The sequence below is a fragment of the Ambystoma mexicanum genome, chromosome 5q (assembly GCF_040938575.1).
Source record: "Ambystoma mexicanum isolate Mex_15411 chromosome 5q, UKY_AmexF1_1, whole genome shotgun sequence".
NCBI lineage: Eukaryota > Metazoa > Chordata > Amphibia > Caudata > Ambystomatidae > Ambystoma > Ambystoma mexicanum.
Genome location: NC_090933.1, coordinates 566,705,508 through 566,732,388, shown reverse-complemented (window position 1 = coordinate 566,732,388; position 26,881 = coordinate 566,705,508). Strand labels below are relative to the sequence as shown.

General features: G+C 46.0%; 1 protein-coding gene across 1 annotated transcript in view; it reads right to left on the bottom strand.

Annotated features, from left to right (window-relative positions):
* The window catches only part of LOC138498607 (aquaporin-4-like), a 322,873-nt gene that overhangs the window by 38,738 nt on the left and 257,254 nt on the right, over positions 1-26,881 (bottom strand). The window contains exon 3 of the mRNA XM_069622335.1: positions 15,654-15,734. Coding sequence (XP_069478436.1) covers positions 15,654-15,734 — 81 coding nt within the window. The remainder of the gene's footprint in view (positions 1-15,653; positions 15,735-26,881) is intronic.

The following is a 26,881-nucleotide window of genomic DNA, read 5'->3' as shown; positions in this document are numbered from 1 at the left end:
CAACCACCATGCCACGGTGAAACCATGTACCCTCAACCCTAAACCTTCTGCACTCGGTTACACACAATAACTCAATCCTAACAAAGCAACCATCAGAAAAAACAGAACAACCAGACTTGGTGAAAATACAGCAACATATCCAATCACACCCTGTTCAAAGAACTCTTTACTACACACTAACAAGGCTAACTACTATCTGATCATACCAAAGGCCATCAACTAAAGCAGAGGCCTCTTCAAAGCCATCAAGCCTTGCATCAACCCTCTCCCTGACCCAAACGTACCACACTACGTCGTAAAAAGCACCACCATCAACTCTTCCTTCATCAACAAGATCAGCATGATCTGCCAGCACAGACACCAACAGCATAAACTGACAGAACATCACACGTCTCATCACACAAAATCACTACTGCCTGGACAACTTTCAAGGCACTCACCATGAAAGACCTGCCTGCCACCTTATAATTCCACAAGGCCACATCATACACAGATGACATTCTCTGTCTCTATAATCAAGACCCTTTTGACTGAAGCATTCCTCCTCCTACCTGGCAATCATCAACAGCTCCCTCATTATTTTTCCACTGTCACTCGGGAGAAAGACAAATCCTACTGCTTCTCAAGAATTGAACATAGAACCCTGACAACCTCCTCAGTCATACCAAACCCTGACATCTTCACTTCCTAGTAAGATCCCTGAGAAAGCAGAAACCACAAAACTCCTCCAACACACCAAAGCCAACATTCTCCATCATTCCTGCCAATATGGGTTAAGGCCCACATGCAGCATGGAAACCACTACCGTCACGGCAAGCGAATATGCACTTAACATACTTGACTATGTCCATTCTTGCCTGCTGATTCTCCTCAACCTCTCAGCTCAGCCGTGTTCACCACAGTAGACCACCAGACACTAACTGACATTCTGCATCTTTTATGGGGACCAGGGAGACCATTCTAAGTTGATTCATATCCTACTTCACTAACTCCCGCCAATTCATCCAAATGAATTCTACCAGATCACCAAATCTATCCATCACCTATGGAATCCTGCAAGGATGCATACTCTCCACCTTGGCCTCCAGCCTTTACATGGAACTGCTCTGAACCCTCCTGGCACCACTCACCATCCACATCCTCCAATATGCAGATGACAGAGTTCTACCTCAAGATATCGTCTATCAAAGACATCCGCAGGCTTAAGGTTTGCCTATCATTGATCCATTTCTAGATGTCCAGTGCTTTCCCCAGGCTCAGCCCCTTCAAAACCAAATGTCTACTACTGCCAAATAACATCAAATACCCTGACCTCCAGACCTGACTCTCTGCTATGAGCCAAAGGACCTCACACCCCTGCTGACCATCTGCACCAAAGTCCCTTAGGTTCTACAGAATCTCTCCTTGAAAGAGTAACCTTTCCTACTGCGGAAAATCAAACACTTCATCCCAGCAAACAACTTCATATCTGCTGTACAACTCTTGGTATTCTCCCACCTGGATGGTGGCAAGGTCCTTCTGAAAGGGCTTCCCATGACCTCACTGGCACCCCTAAAATGTATCCTTCATGCTTCAGCACGACTCACAACTTTGATCAGATTACCTGAACCCTCATCAAGCTGCACTAGCTCCCCCACAAGCATGTATCAACTTCAAAAACTGCTGCACCATCTCTAAGGCCATGACCCTCAATTCCCCAAGCTACCACGCTGAGAAGCTCAGAATCTCTGGAGGCCTATTATTCACCAGAAGCCAGGACATGCGCAGACTTGAACTCCCCCAGTGTAGGAAGGAAAAAAACCAGAAGACAGGCCTTTCCTGTCTACACCCTCAGATTGTGGACCCTGTCAACACCAGACTTGCCTCTCACTTCTACATTTCAGAAAGGAGATCAAGACCCATCTCTTCAGGCAATGGCTCCTCCTTAACACGTAGGTCCACACGCCTCCACTCCCCACCTAACCTTAGACTGGGCCATCTGCTCCCTGCCCTTCTCCTCTACCCTTTGTGAGTTCCCCCCAATATTCTATTGATGCCTTGCAATCTGCTTCCCTCAACATGTACTTCCCACTATGGCTTGTAAAATGCTCTGCTGCTCCTCAAAGCAAGGTACACGCAAAAAGAAAACACTGATAATAATAATTTTTAAAACAAGTATTTCTTAGTTACACATTACTAAAATATTGTTACCCTTTTGTTGCATATTAATTATAAATTTAATAATGTTATTACATTGTTACTGCAATGCATTGTTACTGCACTTTATTACAAAGTGGTACAAATAATTCCAATAGGATAAAAAAAACTGAAGGACTGAAAAATGAATAAAAGTATTTACCAAGTTAGCAATTGAATTCCATATGGAATTATGTGAAAAGGTTCAGGGTAGGGAAATCAATGTTTGCTTATATACATTGGGCCTCATTATGTGTCTGGTGGTAACCGTGATGGTAAAACCGGCAGGTTGCCGCCGGACCCGTAATGAATTCCCAGTAACACCGGGGTATTCCGTCCCCAGCGCCCGGGAAGTCAGGCACCGGTAATTTTGAAAGTCCCCATTCCCATGGAGATCCATAGGACTCCATGGGAATGGGGACCACAGAAGCACAGGCACCACTAACAACAGTGCCAGTGCTTCCGTGAAACTCTGTGGGCAGGAGCCGTTCCGCCCGCTAGGTCTGACCCTGTCGAAATGTGCCAGTCTAGAAACACTGGTGTCGGGTCATAAGAAGTGAATGAGTGAGTAGGGACATATGAGGTTGTATAAGATATTTAATAGTTCTAATCAGAAGATGAAGTGGAAAGTATATCGGAAACCACCGATTATCCTAAACACTTCTGCTATATCCACTAATTGTATAATATCCTGAATGTTTTATGAAACTGCGATCTGTTCAAATGAAATGATGGAATAAACTCGTTTTTTTTAAATAAAAAATTAGAAATGGTTTTCTGTCGGATATTAAAATGTATTAAGTACGGGTCTTAGCATGCTTAGTGGAAAACGGCTTTACACAATCAGATGGCATAATGATTAACATTTGTAACAACACTGAACTACACAGGTACACAAAACACGTGACTTTAAGGAATATTTTTGTTTGTGTATATTTTTGAAATATTAATTAGGGGGATTATTCCTGTTAGGTCATTAAACAACCCTCTAGTCTCCATTTGTTATGCAGGCTTCGTGTACGGCAACTGTGTCATGAGACGTATAGCAATAGTTTTTGATGCAACTGGGGCCCACTTACCACCGGTTAACTGCAATAGATTCATATGGTTGTAGCAAGCCGTTTAGAGGAATGAGCTAACCACTTTTTCAAAGCTACCTACCCACACCATTCCCCTCACAGGGCTTAGTGGGTTATATGACACCACATTTCTGCAGTAAAGTACTATAAGTAGTCCTTTTGGACCAAGTACATTGCATATCAGCCCAGTAACTCCCTGTTTTTAGAGCCGCTCTAACGGATAATAAACTTTGTCGCTCTGACGTGATGGGTGGAGCAGCAATAGCTAGAGGAATGGACCCGTGAGTGGGCGGTTGTTATAAACCGGTCACCCGGGTAACCTAGTGAATGGAACAAACACTAAAGGACTGGCGTTCATGAGTTTTAACACAAAGACTCCATTAGAAGTAAGTGAGATGGACCACGTTACTACTAGGTAGCACGGAGGCTCTTTAAACATGTTTACTAATTCTGCCTAGTATGCACTAATGGAGCGCACTTTCGCATTACTCCTTAGACTGCAACCAGACTCAACGGTGAGCTGTGTTTCTGACGAGGGGCATTAACAGGGAGGCAGTTAGACCAATGAGAACTGCACACCGAGATTGTCGACCGTGGTTGAATTTCAGTAAATGTAGCAAGCTGAACAAATGGAAAGTCACACAGAGAGCACTACTTTTCGAACCCAGAGGTGGCTGAACATTACATGCAAGATGTTGCCGAGGGGTGAGTGAGCACAGTTGCAATCATTAATAATGCTATCTAAACTAAGAGATTGATACTCTTGGATGATAAGTAAAATTCAGTAAATAGCCTGAAAAAAAGAAAGGCTTAAGAACGGGTAATTAAAACAACTTTTTTTGTGTATTGTAGATCATGTGATAGTTGGTGAATTCAGACAGAAATTACCATGGAAGAGTAACTTGGAACTCAAAATGTCAACTTAAATGACAGGAAATAAGATAAAGCAGAAGATTGATGTTTTAACAATGTATTTGTTGTAGATCTGGAAAAACAATGTGGATATTGTATGTAGTGTTCCCCTGATGAAACTCAAAAAACAACTATTCTGACTGAGAATAAGAAGGAGCAAAACATGTCGGATCATATATGTGATGCTGGAAATGCATCAGAGGGGCAGGGCCTCTGTATCCTTTACTGCTTTTTATCATGTGTTCTGTCGTGTTTTCCGCGCAGGAGTTCATGTGGGACTCCTGGTGGTGCAGCTCTCTTTCTTTTGGTTTGGTGAACGGACTGGTGGGATACCCTTATGGCACCCATGGTTGGGGGTACAACCCTGTGCCCCTAGTGTATGTTTTTGGGCACCTGTGGGTGGCCCACAGAGCAGGGTATGGGCTGGTGGCAGCTCCATGCTGAATTTGACAGGTGCGCAAAGTATCCTCCATTTTGGGATACCCCGGCCCTGCCACTGGGATCAGTTGATTCCTGATGGAAAACAAGATGGCCCCGGTGGCCTCTTGCTTTCTATTACCCATTACCTTGTTTTCCCAAAGTCCTGGGAAGCCCTGACTCTGTCCCTTCCCCCTGACGGGCTGTTGGGTGGAAGTGCCACATATGGTGTTGTTGTGAAGGCCCGGCCAGACTAGCTGGAGCCTTCCCGGTGATGTATGTTGTGGGTACCTCCTGTGGGTGGGACCTGGGTGAATAGAGTGTGTGACAAATATGCATTCTGTGTTGTGGGTGTCTAGTATCTGGTGGTTGACACAATGACTGAGACAACCCTGCCCGAAACCGGTATGAATGCGGCTTGGAGTGTTGAATGGCTCGGTACTTGTCCCACTACACATAACTTGTTGTGAGTGTCTGGAGAGAAGTGAATAGCCTGAATACCTCATGTGCCTGATTGGCTGCCTGCCTGCATGAATGCCCCTAGTCGTGATTGGATGCTTGAGTGTGACCCAGCGGAATGAATGGGAGATCAACAGTATATCTGGGGACCTCTCACTGCTAGGAATCGTGTTCAGAAGCTGAAGTCCACTACGACGAGTAACTGGAGTAACTGACGCTTGCCCTTGAAACCCTGCTGGACGAGAAGAAGTGCCATGGCTCTCCTTCACAATCTGAAAGCTGCTGTGTTTGCAAGGACTGACCCAGAGAGGACCTGGTAAGGCGCCCTCTTCCCGAGCTACGAGGGACCATCGTGCGCAGCTGATCTTTGCTAACGCTCCCTGGTAGACAGACCTACGACAGGCTGCCGACCCAATATGGGGACTGCTGCGGAACTCCAAGGAGAAGCACTCGGACTGTTGTCCGCCACTGTCGACGACCGCCGTCGCCGACCGGAGCCGCCGTGCTCACGTTTGCCTAAGAACTTCCATTGATCATCGGACACTCTCGCCTGCATCGTCACCCGCTTGTCTCCCGCTGGAGAAAGCCCGACCGTCGACGCACCGAGGAGTATCCACCGGTGGGTTTCTCGCCACCTAAAGACCACAGAGACGCCGACGACTTGACGCCCTTGCTGGGCCACAGTTCTTCATCATCTCTTTGCGGTCCAGAACTATTGTCACGAGGTGCCCCGCACGCCTCTTCCTTGCAGGACGCCAACGCTCAGTCATCGACGAGCACCGCTAGGAACGAAGCTGCCACTTCCCTGCCATAGTTCACCCTGTTCACCGTCGGACGTTCGATGACCCATGACTCCCGCCTTAAAGCGAGGGCACTCAAGAAGGGCCGTCGATTCCCCGACACCGAACGCCAAGTTCCCCGACACCTCTCGACGATCCGTGGCTCCCACCTGAAAGGGAGGCACTCAAGAAGGATCGGTCGACGCATCATCAGAGAACTCTACTCCACCAGGTACATTGGGGGTAAAACCTTAATAGGAAGAAGTGAGACTATTGAACATATGGACTGGGCTTGTGCGATATATCCTTATTTTACAGGTTGCCCAGGTGGGGGGATCTCCACACAGAACTGTGTCTAGGGTGCGGGGCCAGTATTCTGCCTACTGTTTCCACCATCTTGCGTTCCTTCCTATCTCTATTGCTGGTTTCCTCATTATTAATCTGTGTGACATTTTAACCGTACAGTTGATGCACTTTAATGAGATTTGATTGGTGGTACCACTTTAGAATTGTATATATTTATCATTATTTACTTCCGAGTACAAAGTGCGTTATTGTGATTGTGTACATACCTTTGAATATTAATTATATAAAGACTGTGTTTTCAGTAATACAGTGTGTGGACATTCCTTTGTGGGGGATCAGGGACTACACTGTACTTAAGAACCAGCCCGCATCACCTCCTGAGAAGCTAGCCCTTGATTGCTCGACTACGTTACCAATAATAGAGAATCTTGGCTGGGGTCCCCTGTGCCTCTCCTCTACCATATAGAGAGCGGAAGTACAGACAACCCCTACCAGTCTTTACACTGGTGGCAGCGGTAGGATGCTTATGGTTTTAAGAATCAGTGTATAACCGTGCCACTTACAAAATAACCGCACTTTATTAGATTAAGGTTTGGGTGTGTACAAAATAACTGCATTACAAGCAATGGAGTCTATTGTGAATGGTAAATTGACTCGGATGAGTTTAGAGGCTCTCCAGAGTGCTTGTAAAGCCAGGGAGTGAGACTTTGTGGATAGGTCTAGGGCTGAGCTGATAGCTGCCCTGGTGGACTACCAGACCGATGGTGAAACTCTTGATGAAGGGGGAATGCAACCCATGAGGACTCTGCCCCTGGGGTTTCTACTGAATCTGTTTCTGGGAATGCCGCCATTCCTGCTGCCTCTGTTCCGAACCCCAGCAATACATTGGAGCTTGAGCTATTAAGGATGAAATTGGCCCTTGAATATCGCAAATTGGAAATAGATGCTGAACTTAGGAAAGAGGAGCTGGCTCAACAAGGTGAACTCAAGAATAGGGATCTTGAACTCAAAGACAAGGACACTGGATGTCAGAGAATCCAGCTAGAGAAAGCTCGAGTGGAGACTTCAGCGAAACCCAGTGAGAGTGTCAGGTCCCCCGCAACTAAATTTATGAAGGATTTGGTTGGTGTGTTTTCGGAGGGTTCTGATATCCTCCAATGGATTGAAGCGTTTGAAATGGCGCGTGCAATTCATGATGTTGACAAAAGAGATTGGGCTAAGTGTTTGCTAAGCAGAGTGCCTCAAACCAGGTATGACTGTATTCTGAAGCTGAGTGTGGAAGAAAGGGGTCAGTATGAGTGTATGAAATCTGCTTTGATTGCCAAGTTTGGCAAGACGCCTACCCAATACCTTAAAAGGTTCAGGGATTTTAAGAAAAGAGAGAATGTGCCTTGGATCGACTGGGTGAGTGCTGCGCACATGGATATGATGGGGTGGATTGATGGTTACAAGGTAAAAACTTTCGTTGAATTGTCCCACCTGTTGTTTTTTGAGCATTTTTCTGAAGCCTGTTCACCGGAGCTGCGTCAGTATGTTGCTGACCAGAACATTTTGGATACCTTTAAGCTGGCTAGGTTGGCTGACAAGTGGGTCTCCCACCGGGTGTCCCCTAAGGACTCCAGTGGGAAGGACAAGGACAAAGAAAAGGGGGCCTCTCAGAAAGCTGAGGAGTCCCAAAAGCAGTCACAGTCGAATAAACCTAAACCCTCCTCTCCTAAGACCCAAAAATCTAGTGGGGATAAGTCATCTGTGGGTGGGAATAAGAGTAGGGGTCCACCTGCTGCAAAGCAGGCTCTCGGTGGTTCCAGTACCGTACCCCGCACTCCCGGCACTTGTTGGGACTGTGGGGCTCTGGATCACAAAAGGGGTGACTCCAAGTGTAAAGGTAAGGCACTTGGAGTACAGGCTGTCAGCCTGACCTACTCTTACCCCATGTCTGAGGTGGAGGCCACTGTCCTCCCCTCCTCTACAGGGATCACATTTGGTGCTCCAAGTAGAGATTTCCTTAGTGTCCCTTCGGGCCTGGGACCAATACGCGGAAGTACTGGTGACTATCCCACAGAACACCCGTAGATTTTTTAGAAGTGTCCTCCTGAATGGCCAGCCTTCTACTGGTTTGAGAGACACTGGGGCAAGCATGACAGTGGTGGACAGGACCCTGCTCAAGCCAGAGGACTATGTAGGTGCTCCTCTGAGAACCTCCAGGTTAGCTGGTGGGCCTCCCAAATTATCGCCTGTAGCCCGAGTCACACTCGTAATTGGAGACAAGACAGCAAATCTTCCTCTCCTGGTTCAGAACAATGTCCCTGCTAACTTTCTGTTAGGTAACGATCTAGTAGAGTTGGGGTTGATCACGGATGTTCTTCCCATGACTGCTGCTGCGGTCACTAGGTCACAGGTGACACTGGGTCTGGCTGTGAGTCAGGTACCCGAGCCGAAGGCGCGGCCTAAGGCAAGACGAAGGAAGAGCAAGAAGGCCACCTCTGTGGATGGAGCTCCTTCTCTTCCTGCTGTTCCTACAGCACCCATTGGGACCCATTCTCCGGACGGGCTGGGTCCAGTGGTAAACCCTGTCTCAACTCCTGTGGGAGAAGAGCCAGAAGACTCTCCTGTGGGAGAGGTTCTCAACCCGGAGGATCATCCCAATCTTCAATGCTTGCTAGCTGAAGGGGGACCCTCCAGGGCAGACTTCTGTAAAGGACAGAGAGAGTGTCCCTCTCTCGAGGGTCTGAGGAAACAGGCCCTGTCCGAGGCACAAGGAGAGGTGCCTAGGACCTTCCCGATTTATTGGCAGGGTGAGCTCCTTCTTAGTGAGCCCACTAAGCCTGAACCTGGTGCCCTCAAGAGGTTGGTGGTAACCCAGGTTTACAGGCCCTTCCTACTGCAGTTGGCGCATGAGGTGCCCTTGGCTGGTCATCTTGGTACCAAGAAGACTAAGCAGAGGCTATCTGCCCATTTCTACTGGCTTCGAATGGGAGTAGAAGTGGAGTCCCACTGCAGGACCTGCCCAACTTGTCAGTTGTCTGGCAAGACTGGAGGCAGTGTCATTGCCCCACTGCAGCCATTGCCAGTGGTTGGCACACCGTTTGAGAGGGTGGGCATCGATATCGTCGGTCCCCTTGACCCTCCCACGTCAGGTGGACATCGGTTCATCCTGGTTTTGGTAGATCATGCCACCAGGTACCCTGAGGCTATACCCCTTCGGACTGTTAGGGCCAAGGTGGTTGCCCGGGCTCTCCTGGGCATTTTCACCCATGTTGGATTCCCCAAGGAGGTTGTCTCTGACCGAGGATCCAACTTCATGTCTAGTTACATGAAAACCATGTGGAAAGAGTGTGGCTTAACCTACAAGTTCTCCACTTCTTACCATCCCCAGACCAATGGTCTGGTTGAGAGATTTAATAAAACTTTCAAGGGCATGCTAGGTGCTTTGGAAGAGCCCCTAAGGAGGAAATGGGATCTCCTCCTGCCATGCCTGATGTTTGCTTACAGAGAGGTACCTCAAGAGGGTGTTGGTTTCAGCCCCTTTGAGTTGCTCTTTGGACATCCCGTGAGGGGGCCCCTCGCCTTGATCAGAGAAGGTTTGGAAGCCACCTCTCCCGGTCCCGCCAAGCAAGTGGGGGACTATGTGTTAGGCCTCAGACGGAGGATGACACAGATGATGGGTCAAGCAACGGCAAATCTCAAGGCCAGCCGGGAATTGAACAAATACTGGCATGACCTTAAAGCATCGCAAGTGGATTGGACTCCGGGACAGGAGGTCCTCATGATGGAGCCTGCCAAGCCTCGGGCAATGGCAGATAAATGGACTGGACCCTTCAGGATAATCTCCAAGATGGGCGAGGTCAACTATCTGGTTGACATGGGAATACCAGGGGTAGCCCCTCAGGTATTCCATGTCAATAGGCTCAAACCTTTCCACAGGCGAGCAGAAGTCTCATGTCTCTTGCTGGCTTCCGAGCAAGAAGAGGATGAGAGTGAGCCCCTTCCTTATTTGCTGCATAACAACCCTCAGGATGGCTCAGTGGAGGGAGTGCATCTCTCTCCAGATTTGACAACCGAGCAGCAGAGGGCCTGCAGGACTTTGCTCCAGCAGTATGCCTCTCTGTTTTCACTAACGCCAGGCCTTACACCGTGGTGTAAGCACGAGATTGACACTGGTGACAGCGTGCCTGTCAAGAGCAGGAGCTACCGAATGTCAGATACGGTTAAGAACCACATCCAGGCTGAGGTCGCCAAGATGTTGGATCTGGGTGTTATTGAACCCTCAACCAGTCCCTGGTCCCGTCCCGTGGTCCTTGTCCACAAGGCAAGTTCCCAGGCCGGTACCAAGGATTGGAGGTTCTGTGTGGACTACTGAGGAGTCAATGCCGTCACCAAAACTGACGCGCACCCATTGCCCCGGGCTGATGAGCTCGTGGACACCATAGGTGCTGCCAAATTTGTGAGCACCTTTGACCTCACCTCAGGCTATTGGCAAACAGCTCTGACGGACCATGCCAAGGAAAAGATGGCGTTCTGAACACCAGAGGGACTCTACCAGTTTAGGGTCATGCCTTTTGGGTTGAAGAATACCGCTGCCACCTTCCAGAGATTGGTCAATCATGCTCTCAGTGGGCTGGAAGCCTTTTGTGTGGCTTATTTAGACGACATTGCCATCTACAATTCCACTTGGGAAGAGCACTTGACACATCTGGGTAGAGTGTTGCAGGCCTTAAAGAGGGCTAACCTCACTTTCAAGGCCACCAAGTGCCAGATAGCTCAGGGGAAAGCCACGTATCTTGGTCATGAGGTAGGAGGGGGTCAAATCCAACCTCTCCCCAGTAAGTTACAGGGTGTACAGGACTGGGAGACTCCCACTACTCAAACCCATCTGAGAGCCTTTTTGGGCCTCACCGGGTATTATCGCAATTTCATGGTGGACTATAGAACCATCGCTGCACTACTGACAGCTCTGACTTCACCCAAACAGCCTAGGAAGGTCAATTGGACTGAAGACTGTCAGAGGGCCTTTGATGGCTTGAAAGAAAGTCTGTGTCGGGCACCCGTGTTGTGTGCGCCTGACTACAGCCGACCCTTCATAGTCCAGATGGATGCCTGCGACACCGGAATTGGAGCTGTCTTGTCCCAGTTAGATGACAAAGGGAGAGAACATCCTATCAAATTCATCAGTAGACAACTCAAGAGTAGAGAACTTAAGTGGGCTACTGTTGAAAAGGAATGTTTTAGTATAGTTTGGAGCCTTAGGCGATTTAGGCCCTACCTTACGAGGTCAACCTTCAAGGTCCAAACAGATCATAAGCCCCTGAAGTGGCTTATGCAGATGAAGGGTGAGAACCCGAAACTGCTCAGGTGGTCCATTAGCCTGCAAGGGCTAGACTTCACCATAGAGCACAGACCAGGGAAGAGTCACGATAATGCTGATGGCCTTTCCAGAAGGTATGTTGACCGTCTGGATGAGGGTGTCTATCCCGTGGGAGATCAGGCACCCTCCAACTCAGTCTGGGGGGGGGGGCGACTGTGATGCTGGAAATGCATCGGAGCGACAGGGCCTCCGTATCCTTGTCCTTTACTGCTTTTTATCGTGTGTTCTGTTGTGTTTTCCGCGCAGGGGTTCATGTGGGACTCCTCGCGGTGTAGCTCTCTTTCTTTTGGTTTGGTGAACAGACCCATGGGATACCCTTATGGCACCAATGGGAGGGGGTACAACCCTGTGCCCCTAGTGTATGTTTTTGGGCACCTGTGGGTGGCCCACAGAGCAGGGTATGGGCTGGTGGCAGCTCCATGCTGAATTCGACAGGTGCGCAGAGTATCCTCCATTTTGGGATACCCCGGCCCTGCCATTGGGATCAGTTGATTCCTGATGGAAAACAAGATGGCCCCGGTGGCCTCTTGCTTTCTATCACCCATTACCTTGTTTTCCCAAAGTCCTGGGAAGCCCTGACTCTGTCCCTTCCCCCTGACGGGGTGTAGGGTGGAAGTGCCATATATGGTGTTGTTGTGAATGCCCGGCCAGACTAGCTGGAGCCTTCCCGGTGATGTATGCTGTGGGTACCTCCTGTGGGTGGGACCTTGGTTAATAGAGTGTGTGACGAATATGCATTCTGTGTTGTGGGTGTCTAGTATCTGGTGGTTGACACAATGACTGAGACAACCCTGCCCGAAACCGGTATAACTGCGGCTTGGAGTGTTGAATGGCTCGGTACTTGTCCCAATACACATAACTTGTTGTGAGTGTCTGGAGAGAAGTGAATGGCCTGAATACCTTGTGTGCCTGATTGGCTGCCTGCCTGCATGAATGCCCGTAATCGTGATTGGATGCTTGAGTGTGACACAGCGGAATGAATGGGAGATCAACAGTATATCTGGGGACCTCTCACTGCTAGGGATCGTGTTCAGAAGCTGAAGTCCACTACGACGAGTAACTGGAGTAAATGACGCTTGCCCTTGAAACTCTGCTGGACGAGAAGAAGTGCTGTGGCTCTCCTTCACAATCTGAAAGCTGCTGTGTTTGCAAGGACTGACCCAGAGAGGACCTGGTAAGGCGCCCTCTTCCTGAGCTATGAGGGACCATCGTGCACAGCTGATCTTTGCCAACGCTCCCTGGTAGACAGACCTTCGACAGGCTGCCGACCCGATACGGGGACTGCTGCGGAACTCCAAGGAGAAGCACTCGGACTGTTGTCCGCCACTGTCGATGACCGCCGCGCCGACCGGAGCCGCCGTGCTCCCGTTTGCCTGAGAACTTCCATTGATCATCGGACGCTCTCGCCTGCATCGTCACCCGCTTGTCTCCCGCTGGAGAAGGCCCAACTATCGACGCGCCGGGGAGCATCCACCGGTGGGTTTCCCGCCACCTAAAGACCACAGAGACGCCGACGACTCGACGCCCTTGCTGGGCCACAGTTCTTCATCATCTCTTTGTGGTCCAGAACTATCGTCACCGAGGTGCCCCGCACGCCTCCTCCTTGCAGGACGCCAACCCTCTGTCGTCGACGAGCACCGCTAGGAACGAAGCTGCCACTTCCCTGCCGTAGTTCACCCTGTTCATCGTCGGACGTTCGACGTCCCGTGACTCCCGCCTTAAAGGGAGGGCACTCAAGAAGGGCCGTCGATTCCCCGACACCGAACGCCAAGTTCCCCGACACCTCTCGACGATCCGTGGCTCCCACCTGAAAGGGAGGCACTCAAGAAGGATCGGTCATCGCATCGTCGGAGAACTCTACTCCACCAGGTACATTGGGGGGGTAAAACCTTAATAGGAAGAAGTGAGACTATTGAACATATGGACTGGCCTTGTCGATATATCCTTATTTTACAGGTTGCCCAGGTGGTGGGATCTCCACACAGAACTGTGTCTAGGGTACGGGGCCAGTATTCTGCCTACTGTTTCAACCATCTTGCGTTGCTTCCTCTCTCTATTGCTGGTTTCCTCGTTATTAATCTGTGTGACATTTTAACCGTACAGTTGATGCACTTTAATGAGATTTGATAACATTGGTGGTACCACTTTAGAATTGTATATATTTATCATTATTGACTTCTGAGTACAAAGTGCGTTATTGTGATCGTGTACATACCTTTGAATATTAATTATATAAAGACTGTGTTTTCAGTAATACAGTGTGTGGACATTCCTTTGTGGGGGTTCGGGGACTACACTGTACTTAAGATCCAGCCCGCATCACCTCCTGAGAAGCTAGGCCTTGATTGCTCGACTACGTTACCAATAATAGAGAATCTTGGCTGGGGTCCCCTGTGCCTCTCCTCTACCATATAGTGACCGAAAGTACAGACACCCCCTACCAGTCTTTACAATATAGGAAGTGAATGATTGAATGGGGAGGTTGTATAAGATATTTAATAGTTTTAATCAGATGATCAAGTGGAAAGTATATCGGAAAACACTGATTATCCTAAACACTACTGCTGTACCCACTAATTGTATAATATCATGAATGTTTTATGAAATTACGATCTGTTCAAATGAAATGATAGATGAAACTCGTTTTTATTGATGAAAAAATTATATATGGTTTTCTGTCGGATATTAAAATGTATTAAGTACAGGTGTTAACATGCTTAATGGAAAACGGCTTTACACGATCAGATGTCATAATGATAAACATTTGTAACAACACTGAACTACATAGGTACACATAACACGTGACTTAAAGGAATATTTTTGTGTATATTTTTGAAATATTAATTAGGGGGATTATTCCTGTTAGGTTGTTAGGTTGTTAAACAACCCTCTATTCTCCATTTGTTATGCAGGTAGGCTTACCAGCACCAGTGTTTCCGGATCAGCACAGTTGTGATGAGGCCCATTGTTTCGCTGTGGGCTGTCTGTCAAACAGAACAAAATGTGTTCTGATCCTGTTTTCTTAGGACAGTAGTGGCAGAAGCACTCTGACTACTTTATGTCTATTGTAGGGTCCTGGAGAGATTCCAGGGGTAAGACATTGAAGCATACCATTGTGGGGAGACACCTGTCATGGAGCTCATGAATCCATGTTAGATTGCGCTTCCATCTTCCTGCTGAAATGTATAGGCTACGTTCATCCTTTTACCTCCTGTTCCTATTTCCCTAGAGAGTTCTAGAACTGATCAGGTCTTCACTGTACCAGGTATTGACTTTGGGATAAGCTCATGCATTGAATTCAGGTGACCACAACCAGAGGCCATTAGATATTTTCTCATCTGGCACATCCATGGAATATGGTGAGAATGAATACAGAGCTTGATGCTTACTACTATTGCCTGTATGAGAATCACTCCTCAGATTGACCAAATTCGAAGCCATAGTTGCAGTGTATTCGTGAATGACTAACTGTGGCTTTGGCCTCAAGATGGTCTGGGCTCCTTTTTAGGGGCCTTTTGTTGGTATCCGGTTAAGAGTGGCGAATTACCCATGATGCCTTCACCGTCAGTTGCTTGTGCCACACGAACCTTTACATTTTGACAGCAGTTTGTGCAGTTCACACGTGCGTTCCCTTTTTTTCTCTTTCCCATTTTTTGGATGTTATAGGACCCACAACAGGTGTCAATTGCAATAATGCCCTTCTCAGCAGGCCGTACCATCTGCTAATCGACCTCCACCCCTGGAAAGGGCTTTGCTTCGTTCGGGCCATTACCTTTGGATGGTGGGCCATTTCTAGAGGGTACAGCCCGCCTTCAACGCCATTACTGCCATATTATAATACTGTTATGATGATGAGGCCTTTACCTCTGGATGATACAGCTACAGGGGAAAGGAAGTAGCGCCATTTTACCTGCTTTTGCCCTGGGGCTATAATGCATCCATGTGTCATCACTGTGAAGTGCAATTTCTGGTCCAAACGTTTCCCCTCCACCCTCCAAACAAGGCTTGGTTCTGTTTCAAAAATAGTTTGATTTCTATGGTTTAGGCATGAAATGGGAATGAACACTGGCAGGCTTCACGGCGGGTTCTACATATGATTCAAATACATAAACATACAAACATTCAGATACAAAAAATCGTAAAAAGTCAAAGGACGTTTACCCAGTGGTTCTCCCATTTTCCCATTATAACAGCAGGTCCCAAGGATCGAGCAGGATTCATGCTGGCGCCGGTGTAGTTGATCTGTCAAGAAAAAAGTCATGTTTGCATTATTGCCTTGAAACAGTGGATAGTGTTTTACTCCTGCGAAGCATAAAGGGAATAAGCTAATGTCATGAAATATCCCACGCAGGGCAATCATGTTGCTATTAATTCGCAAAGGCACTGAGTCACATGCATTTTAACAAAAAAATCAGATAATTATAATCACCAAGAATCCTTAACAGTGCCCAGGTGCATGTTGCAAAATAACGTACAGTGGAGGAATGAACGGGTTCTACTCAACAAAGGGTTTGTTAATAGCGCAACAGTGGCGCACATTATTCTGATGTGAAAGAATTGCACTGTGTGCATTCCGTCTGTCTTAAGCATAAGCGTCTGGGGGCCTGATTCTGAGCTTGTACTAATTATAGTGTGGGAAGCCAATAGACACCCCTCCAGTTTCCAGCACCAATATTCTGAAGTGGATGGAAATATTGGAGGGAAATTGTTGTGCCTTCCAACAGCAAAAGCTGCTAAAATCTCCCGTTGTGGAGGAAAAATGTGCTCCAGCGGAATTGCAAGCATTTATTTAAAGACTGCCTCTTTTCATTTTAATGAAGTTTTCTTAAACTTTCATTAAACTAGAAAAGTGGTGCTGCAGCCTAAGAAATGCTATGTTTATGATTGGAAAAAGTGTGTAGTGTAAGATGACCGTATTATATTAACGTGACAAACCAGGAGGAGAATCCCCTCCATGTGGCTGCCCTGTATTCCTCATGGTTGCTAGGGCTGTTGTCAAGCTGTAAATCAAGCACATGCAAAAGCCGAGGCGTTCATGTCCCTGCACCACATTCTTTCCCTGTCAGAATATGGTGCGTTTAAGAAATGTGTTGTTCCGGCTTGGAACAACACCTTTCTATTTTTACACCGACCTCTGAATCAGGCCCTGGCTGCTCCAAGGTGCGGGATCTTGGCTTCAAAGATATTTCCACTTTTCTGCAAGGTCGGCCCATGAGGTTCAAGGGAACATTTTGGTTCCCTGCTCGGTGCACTTGTTTTATTCGTTTTTTAGTTTTGCCTTTGCTCTATGTAGGGCCCATCAAGCACAAAGTATCTCATTAGAGGGTCTGAGGTAATGGCAAAGTAGCAAATATTTTCCAAATACCACCTCTTTTACCACTTTCCCCATTCAGGTTCTGATGCACATATAAACACTGGTGGTATTCCAATGGAATACGCCAGCGGTAAATTCCGCCAAAATACAGAGTGGCATTTCACCACGAAAAGAGGTGAATGAAGAAATTGTAAAACCTGGAGAAGTTTTTGTAATTTGTTCCTGTACCCTTCATACAGGGAAAATGTTTTTTTAGCGGGAACATGGAAAGGGGTGAATTGTGTGCATGAAAGATGCACAGTGGTGATATAAGCCACAACTGTACACTAATTTCCACCTTCAAAATGAAGGTGGAAATGGACAGACTTTGAATTAAATACAGCAAGTGGTAATTTCTGGAATAACTCTTGTGGTACTGCAGCATTACTACTACCGTTACCACTTGGGCAGTGGTAATTATATCATAGCACAGGATTTTAGCAATACCTATGGTGGTAGTGGTTATTTCCACTGGCAGTATTCTTTTTTTTAATTTTTTTTTGTTGGTTTATTTAAACCTTTAAAAAAAACAGAATTAAGAAATATTTCACTTCATTTCATTGTCATTTAATTGTCACCATTACTCGTCTTGTGTTCCTAATCTCGGTTGTTCCTCATTAGCAGTTCCCAAGTCCCATTTGCTGCTGCAATCTTTGCTAGTCAACACAAGTTTTTGCCAGAAGCTCTTTTAATGTTTTCTGATACAGAGTCAATGCGAAGAGCAGCTTTCTGTCAGTTCCTTCAAACATCAATTGCCACCATTCGTCCGCACTCGCTGTTTAAGGATTATGGGACCTAAGGTCTTAGTTCTCAAGGTTCTTAGATTCGGGCAGAACAGCGTTAGATGTTTTAACGTTTCATTATTCAGAGTGCAGAATCAGCATGTTAGATTTATTTTGTCATGTGTAGACCACATGCTTAAACCCTCTTTTGTCTTAAATGCGTTTAGTAGAAACTGAATGTATAGAGAGATCTGTGGTGCGGACTGGGAAACAGTGCAACGAAGTTGGCCAGTTTGTTGTGAGCTCTCGCCTCATAAGGAACATCTTTCATTAGCCTTGAATTCCTTCTTAATTCGCCCATCTGAATCCAGTCTGATGACCACAGTTTCTTCTTTGCCAGATCTGGGTTCTCGTGTAGCGTTGTTAAATCAATGCCAGATTCTTCTAATATTTTGAGGCATTGCACAGTCCATGCCCATAGTATCGAGTTAGAGTTTCCACCTCCAGGGTTGTGTAAAATTTGAAACTGAGGTAAAGGATTGTTTTGCGTTATCTTCCGAAAGAGGCTTAATGTGTTCCAACACACTCGAGAGTTGATCGATATCAGGCTTAGTTCATATCTTAAACACACGGTCGAGGTTCCTTTAGGAAATTGAAGGACTTTGACCTAGACTATGTTTTCCAAAGTTGACCAAAGCTGGAACGGACAGCCAAAAGCATTTTCTGCTCCAAAGATTAATGAGGGGACTACCTTTTGTTGGTAGAAAATAATGACAGGTTTTAGCGAGAACTTGCCATATTGTTTGTTTAGGGCACTTGCCTGGCTGGCCAGCGCATGCCACTTGCTTTTTACTGTTGCCACCCATGGTGCGTCGTTGATTTTAGCACTCATCATCATGCCCCTCATTAATCTTTGGAGCAGAAAATGCTTTTGGCATGCCTAAATATTTTGTCTCTGCTGTCATATTGAGTCTCTCTTTCCCCACATGCCAAGTAAATCCATCTTTGCTGATGTTTTTCCACGTCCTTGGATTTTGGAACCACATTATTTCACTTTTCTTTTCATTTATGAGAAGGCTGTTTCTTTTGATATATGCTTCGACTGTGTCCAGTTTGCGTTGGAGATCGATTGGTGTCAAGTAGAATTAGGCTGTCTGCATACATCAGCCAGCTCACATGACAACCATTGAGTTTTGGTGAGAAAGAATGTGCCTCATCAATTAGTGCCTACATCTGAAATAAAGAGGTTGAATATAATGGATGCAAGAGGTCAACCTTGTTTTACTCCCTTGTGGGTGTCAATTGATGAAAGTGTTCCCTTGGAGTCTAGTAGAATTTTTATACTAGTGCCCGTATGGAGTTCTTCAATGGCTGCCAGTAAGCTAGGAGGACATTCCCAGTTCTTCAGTTTTCTCCACAGTTTAGTTCGATCAATACTGTCAAAACTGTGTGAGAAATCTATGAACACCAAATAGATTTTATCTTGGGTTCGTAGTGCTTCCATTTTGAAGAGGTTTAAAATTAGAAGATTAAGGCAACATCCCACACACTTCACAAACCCAGTGTGTCTAATGTCGATATGGTTGGTGTCTATAGACCAGTTTAATGATTTTTGCTGAAGGAGTGTTGCGTATACTTTGCCCAAGATGTCTAATAAGGCTATCGGACGATAATCCTTAGGATTAGATCTATTTCCTTTTTTAAAGATCGGCACGACAACAGCAGTCTTCCACGATCTTGAGGTTGCACATTGAGTGGCAATTCTCTTGAAGAGAATGTCGCAAATGTCAGCCCATCTTTCGGGATTTCTTCTTATTGTATAGTTTGTGAGACCATCGGGGACGGGTGCCCTAGATAAGCTTGCCTTCTTGATGGTACTTAAGATGTCATCTTTTTCAAATACCAAGTCCCAATGTGTTAGAAGTGGTAGATTTAAGGCATCCGTCTCGCTTGTATTGCTGAAGAGATCAGTATAGAATGAAATCCATGCGGCTTCCAAGACCATGTTTGTTTGTAATGCACCCTGTTGAGCACAATTGTTATTAATCAGCTTCCAGAATTCTGTGGAATTTTGATTTCTCGGTTTTGATAGCATTAATTCTGTGTCATTCTGGAACAAGCCCGCTTTGTGAACTATGATCCAATTTTTGTATTTCTGCTTAGCTGTTTTTTTTTGTTACCAGAAAGATTATTGGATCATCGTGTGAGGTGTTTCTTATTTCGCTCTGCATTAGCCGTTTATGCTTTAAGATTTCCAGGTCAAACTTGTGTTTTGGCACAAAGTTGCAATGTTTCAGCCCTTGTTTTTTCTCCATGAATTGACATAGCAAATGTTGGTATTCTATTTCATCATCTGCATTGAGGTATTTTCGAGCTATGTCATTCACTTCCTCATTCGTAAGTTTTAGTCTTATTCGGCTGGAGTCGACCAGCACCTTGTGTTTCCACTCAGGTTTGTCATTGAGCTATGGGAAAGAAAGCTTTAATTTCACCTCGTCTTGATCACTGGAGGTCATGGGTAAAACTTCTAGACTATCCACCATGACATGCAAGGCTCCAGAGACAAAGATGTAATGAATAGTTGATCTTTGATCAGCTCTTTTCCATGTCGGATTTGCAGGAATGTCATTGACTGTATTTCCGTTTAGCATAAATAGTTTTCTGAGATCCATCTCAAGACACCACTGAGATGCTAGCTTTCCTTTGTCAAGCCTATTCGACACTTTTGTTTCCAGCTTCGCCACAATTGATATTAAGATCACCACAGATGATTATAATAGGCAAGTTATTTTCTTCTAGTAATGTGTCTAGAACTGCTGTGACTTGATCTATGAATAAAAAGGTTCCTGTGGCAATGTGGTTCCAGTATAGATTAAGGATATGTAACAGTTCCACTTCGTCCTTGAGTTTCTTAGATCTCGTGATGGTTGTTACTTGAATGAATGCAGAGATGTTCTCGGTTTTAACAATTCTAAATCCAGAGGCTTTCTTTACCAAGGTTAGGAGACCTGCCATTGGTCTTCCCTTTGATTTTTTTATGACCGGATTAATTGCGATTTTGAATCCACTCAAAATTGGACATTGTGTGAGCCATGTTTCTTGTACGCAGGCTACATAAAGCACACCAATCCACTGTGTCTGAAATAAGTGTGAACAGCCTCTGGTGTTCCATGTCCCAAAACTGCATGGGATGGAATCACTCGAATTCTGGTATTAGGTCTCAACTTTCCGTTGCAAAGTGGAGGCTAACCAGGACCAATCATTGGATTTTACTTGGATGTTTTCAAGAGGGCATTGATCGTCATTTGTGATAGTTTGAACCCCACTGTTGCCTTCAATAGTAATTCTTACTTGGTCTTCCAACTGCAATTTGGATGTTATTTGATTCTCTACTTCACGACCAAGCCCCAACACAGCACTCGCAACCTTACAAGTTTCATTTGCTTTGTTAACAAAGACCATTCCACTGTCATGAAGCGAGCTCATCTGTGGCGAATCTCTGTTAGATGACTTATGCGTGCAACTGTTGATCTCCGGATCTGAAGCTTTATGTATGTCGAAACCCAGTGACGCTAAGACTGATGCTGCTTCAATAAGAATGTCAGATATAATTCTGGATTTCAGGTGGACGATTACTGTATCATACCTTGCCTCATCTGGAATTCTATGGTCGTCAGATCTTCTGATTCAATGGTTCTTAGGCTAGGCACGAGATGGAACAGCCGTTGCACGTTGTACAGGTTGAGGATCAGATTGTCACTATTGTCAATTCATTCAAGCCACAATCTGTACGGTGCTTGCAGTTTGGTCTTTTCTTTGGTGGTTTATTGTTTGTTTGTTGAGGACGACTTTGGTCTGCATTTCCGCCCCATCCTTGTGTTTTTCTTGTTTTTTCCACAATTTTATTGGGCATGCTTGGTTCTTTGCCATCGCAGCTATTGTTGGACCAAGACAGTCCCTTTGACCATTGGTAAGAGGGCCTCCTGAGGTCAGCCTCGGAGTGGGGCCGAAATCTGTGTTTGTTGGGTCAACTGTTTCCATTTGTCATTTAGGGTTTTGAACAATGGACTTTTTTCAAGGAACTTCCGATGTTGGTGGTTTTTCCCGGTATATTAAGGTGCAGATTCTGCCAGGTTTGACTGGTTTAAATGAGTCATTTGAATCCTCTCGGATGGAATTATCAGTGGCTAGATCTGGTGGAACATGAGGAGAAGCGGGCAAACTTATATCAGCTTCCTCCCCATCTTCGTATGTAGATAAGTTCAATAAATCTGTAGATATGTCGTTGATGCAAACTATATCACCATCCTCATCTTGTTTGTTCAGCGGATCCAGCTTTTTCCGGGCTTCATCATCAGGTTTTTTTTTTAGGTTGCGATGAGGACTCCCTTTGAGATGTGCTATTTACTATGACATTGACTGTCTTGATGTTATGAAGGAATTTCCTCGAGTTGTTATTGCATCTTACTTTCCTGGCAGTCTGGTCCTTGATCTTTTTGATGGGTCCATGCTTTGCTGTTGGTTTAGGAGGGGTGTTATGAACTGCAGAAGAAGCGCCTTTAAAGATGGGGAAATGCCATTTGCAGTACATGCCTCTGAAGCAACAGGATTTGGGGTTTCCATCGAAGGAATTATGTGTCCAGGCATTGACAAAGAAGAGGAGGCTGTTTGTGTATCCCTCAAGGCAGGATTGACAGACGCCAAGCTATTTTTGACCATCATATTAAAAGAGTTAATTTGCTCTTCATCTTGAGGAGATGAATGCAGCACTTCCTTGAGCTCGCCAGTCAGAAGACCAGCTTCATCATCTCTGTTTTGGCCGGGTAAGTACAAGACCGGAACCACTTTATTGTCACTTGAAAGACACTCATCTTTGTCATTGTTGCTTCCAATGGAGGGGGGTGATCTTTACATACTCGCGCCAAAATATCGAGATTGCTTGCACAGCTAGGAGGGTTGCCTTGATTCACAGTGTTGTTAACAGACAACACATTGTCCTCTGGTCTCAATATATAGTTCTTATTATTGAGTTAGTCTTTGTTACATGTTGATTGCTGACCAACTGGCATCTCGCATGTTAGAGGCTCTTGATTTCGGTTGTGGTCACATTTGTGGCCTTCACACAAAGTGTGCTTTTTGTTTTGAAAAAGTACCAGCGCTTCTTTTGCCACCTCAGCAAAGAGATTTTGTTCTGAAATGTTTCTGGTTTGATCTGCCATAATCTTTAGGGAGTCTTCAATAGATTTGTTTGAGTTTAGGTGAAGTGTTTTCAACTCCTGGTTATCCTGTTCCAGTTTGAGAATTTTTGTTTTTGTTATTGCAATTCAAGTTGAAAGGTCCTTAATGTTGTCATTTAGGTGTTCGTATCACTTACCAACAGGGCAATTGTGATGGCTATTGAGGCCATTATGGTGAATTGTAGCTCACGACTGAAATTTTCCCTTTGTAGAACTGTGCCTTCAGCATTTTTAGATGGTGAGCGAGGCCTATCAACGTGGATCGCACGTCTAACTTTTGGGAAGTCCCGATCCATAATTGAAGAGTCAGATGTAGAGGACTCCGAGGTGGATGAGCTTCTTATGTTAGATCTTGCTAAGTGTCGTGAGTTCCAGTGAGACGTTGTTTGGGCCTCTGGCCTCTTGTTTTGGTTTAGTATAATTTTTTTTGTGATAGTTCTTCGCTGAGAACATCGAATGTTGGTGAAGCCGGTTGACTCTTCTTTGACGTTTGGCTTGACCATTTTGCTGTGTATTTGGTGGTGTGTTAAGAGCAGCGTCAGTTGAGGTGGGTGTGTTGTGCTCACCTGTGGCAGAGTTGTCCCGAGGCACCTTTGAGGGTTTGTTCTCTGTTTAATTGCTTTAGGTCGAACAACAGTTTGTTCACGACTTCCAAAGAGTTTCTCCTCTCGCTATTGAAGACCAATTTGACTGTACGAGGCCTTGGCGTCTGTCTGTTCCTTTAGATTGAATTTGAAACAAGTCCGGAGGTGAATGGAAAACCTCATCGTCATTTAGTGTGAGCACATTATCAAACCCAGTCCCCATGTTTAGGTCTGCAGAACCCGTAAAGGTTCTGAAGAATTGAGTCCTCTTTCTTTGTGCTTGGTTTGATTATTTTTTTCTTTTGGATTTTGAGATTCGGTTTCTGGTGAAGCAATTACGCAATCTTGAGTACCATGTGCTTTGTTGCTATCAAGCGTGTTTGGATCCTTGTCGGCAGGTCCTTCTTTGCTTGAAATTAAACCGCCTTTGTTAACTCTCCATGCCAGCACATGAAGCAATGGCACGAAAGGCGTGGTTACTCCCAAAGATGATACAGTCAAATCAACGTCACGGGGGGAAAAACGTGAACAACCGCACAAGACGTGCTGTTTGATCCGTCCGTCTTCCAAACGTCACCGCTCATGACAGCGGATGTCGTCATTGCAGCCTGTATCCGGGTACACAAGACTCCATTTTGCATGTTGTCAACTCGACTAAAGTCGTCCAGTGAGCGAGTTAAGTTGGTGTCGCACAAGGACTGATAATTTGGGCCTTCAAAATTAGAGAGGCCCCAGGAAGAATGTGAAGGCACACTGGGCTCCATTGGGTTAGAACAGGGAGAAAGCGAGTCAACAGCACTGGAAAAGGAATCAGCAGAGAATGCAGGGGGAACATCTATAGCAATGTCATTGTGCGCTACTACATGAGGCATGTGAGGACACACAGTAAGTGATACAATAGTGTTTTTGGCAGAAAATCTTACTTGGTTGACTGGTGAACAAGAGTGTTATACGCTGACGCCAGCCTCAGCTTTGGCTCGACTCCAACTGAGGGGCGGCAGGCTTCAAGCATCTCGAGCCTCCACTAGGCTTGTGTTTTAGGTGAAGCTCTTTACACTTTATCACCCGCACAGAAGCTCATGGTTCGGAATTGGTTTGACAGGCAACCAAACAAAAAGGCGTCAGGCTTCCCACTTCCTCCGACTGCCACCGACTCCAATGACTCTGCTCAACTCCGCGACCGCTCTGCGGTGCGAGTCAGCTTTTAAGATTAACGCCCCCAGGCAGACAGGGAAAGGTAAAACACACTCAGCCAGTGATGATAGGGAATGGAAAAGCAGTCCTTCCACGACTGTCTCGACTCCAATGACCCTGCTCGACTCCATGACCGCTCTGCAGTGCGAGTCAGCTTTTAAGAGTCATGCCCCCAGGCAGGCAGGGAAAGGGAAAACACACTCAGCCAGCGATGATAGGAACGAAAAAGCAGTCCTTCCATGACTGTCTTGACTCTGTGACCGCTCCATGGTGCAAGTCAGCTTTTAAGAGTCACGCCCCCAGGCAACCAGGCAGGCAGGGAAAGGGAAAGCACACTCAGCCAGCAATGATAGGGAATGGAAAAGCAGTCCTTCCGCGACTCTGTCTCGACTCCAATGACTCTGCTGGACTCTGGCAGTATTCCAGTAAAAAAAAACACAGACTGTAAAAAGGCCCTAAGTCTTCTTATTTCGGCAAAGTTCCACAAAAAGAAATACTGTGAATCTCTGAGTGTCTTTAATAGGTTGGTTCAAATGAATTTGGGGAATTTACATGTTTCCAGTACTGTAATTCAGTGCGTGGACGATCTGTTGGTTTGTAGCACTTCAGAGGAGCAGTGTCGAGGAGACTCCATTACGCTCCTCACCCTGCTCGTGGAGAAGGGGTACGAAGTGGACAAAGAAAAATGTCAGTACTGCCAAACAGAGGTAGTATATTTGAGGCAAGTAATATCTCATGCAGGAAGCAAGGTAATGCCGGAGAGAGCCACCACAGTTCAGAATATGCCCCAGCCAGTCACAGTGAAACAGATGCAGTGGTTTTTGTGACTCTGTAACTACTGTTGATCATGGACCTTTGATTACTCTAGTTGCATGAGGCACTTACTGCAGGGTTTTAAAGAAGCACTGGAGGTGAAGGGTCCGAGACAGTGGTCTGAGGAAATGGGGAGTTGCATTCTGGAAGTTAAGGCCTATCAGCAATGCGCCGGTCTTGGCAACCCCAAATTACAAGAAGTCATTTTATTTGTTTTTGCATTGAAATGGGCAAGTGATGACTTTGGCCCTGACCCAGCAGACATTGTTTGGCCACGAACCTTTAGCATACTACTGAAGACTCCTCAACTCAGTGATTCAGGAACAGTTCCTTTGTGAGAAAGCTTTAGCGGCAACGGCTTTTGCAATTCAAAAGTCTATGACTATTACTATGGGTTGCCCGGTTACATTGTACGTGGAGCATGCAGTTGTTGTGATCTTAGAGAAGTCTAAGTCAACGTTTCCAACTTACAGTTTCAGGGTACGAGGTAATTTTACCAGATGCATCGATGCAGCCTGTGCAGTGTCACCTAGTCAATCCTGTGACATTTGTAGCCGAACCAGTGAAACCTGAGGTTATAGTTTATGACTGTGCCACTTATGAGGGAGAAGACGAACAGAGGGTGAATGTGAAAGATGATGCCTGGATGGGGGTGTGGTCCTTTTTTTTGATGGGCCATCGATCATCAACCAGGACATGGTTGAAAGGCATACAGGTGCAATTGTTGTGTTCTTTGTGGATGGGGTCAGACTGAAGAGGCAGTTGCTAGCTAAATACTCTGCATAAGCGGCCAAACTAGTGACACTTATAGAGGTGTTAGAAAGGAGTAAGAGGAAGGCAGTCACTATTTACTATGGCTCTATGTATGTCACCTCCACTGTACATTCTCAGTTATCAAGATGCAAGACAGGAGGGTTTAGGAGGTCTGACAGGTCCCCTGTCCAGCATGTTGTGCTGCTGTTTGACTAATTGAAGCGTTAACCTTTCCCGCAGAGATAGGTTTGGTCAAAAGCACTGCACATACTAACCACACTAATTACATAGCTCTTGTGAATAATGCTGTAGACAAGGCACTGAAGAAAGCAACATATTTCCCATTTATAGATTCCCAGCCCATGCAGACCGTGTCCCAACAGGTACTGTTGCCAGACCCATACAACGCAGTCCTGGTGCTTCCGATCATAGAGACACAAAAGAGAGCCCCTAGAGCAGGACAGGCGCTCTGGAGGAAGGAAGAGAGGATGTGTCCTCTCACCCACAGATTTGCAGTGGAGACAGGAGGTGATGGGGATGGTAATGCCCGTAGAGTTTCTTCTTTTGGCTCTAGAGCAACTACATTACCCGTTGCATACTTCTCGGTGAAGAATCGCAGCAGAGCTCCAGGAAGAGTGATTTATACCGAATCTATAGGAACAAATAAGTAGATTTCTAGGGAACTGTGTAGTATGGAAATAATTCAACCCTGGAAACACCATGAAGTTGGTAA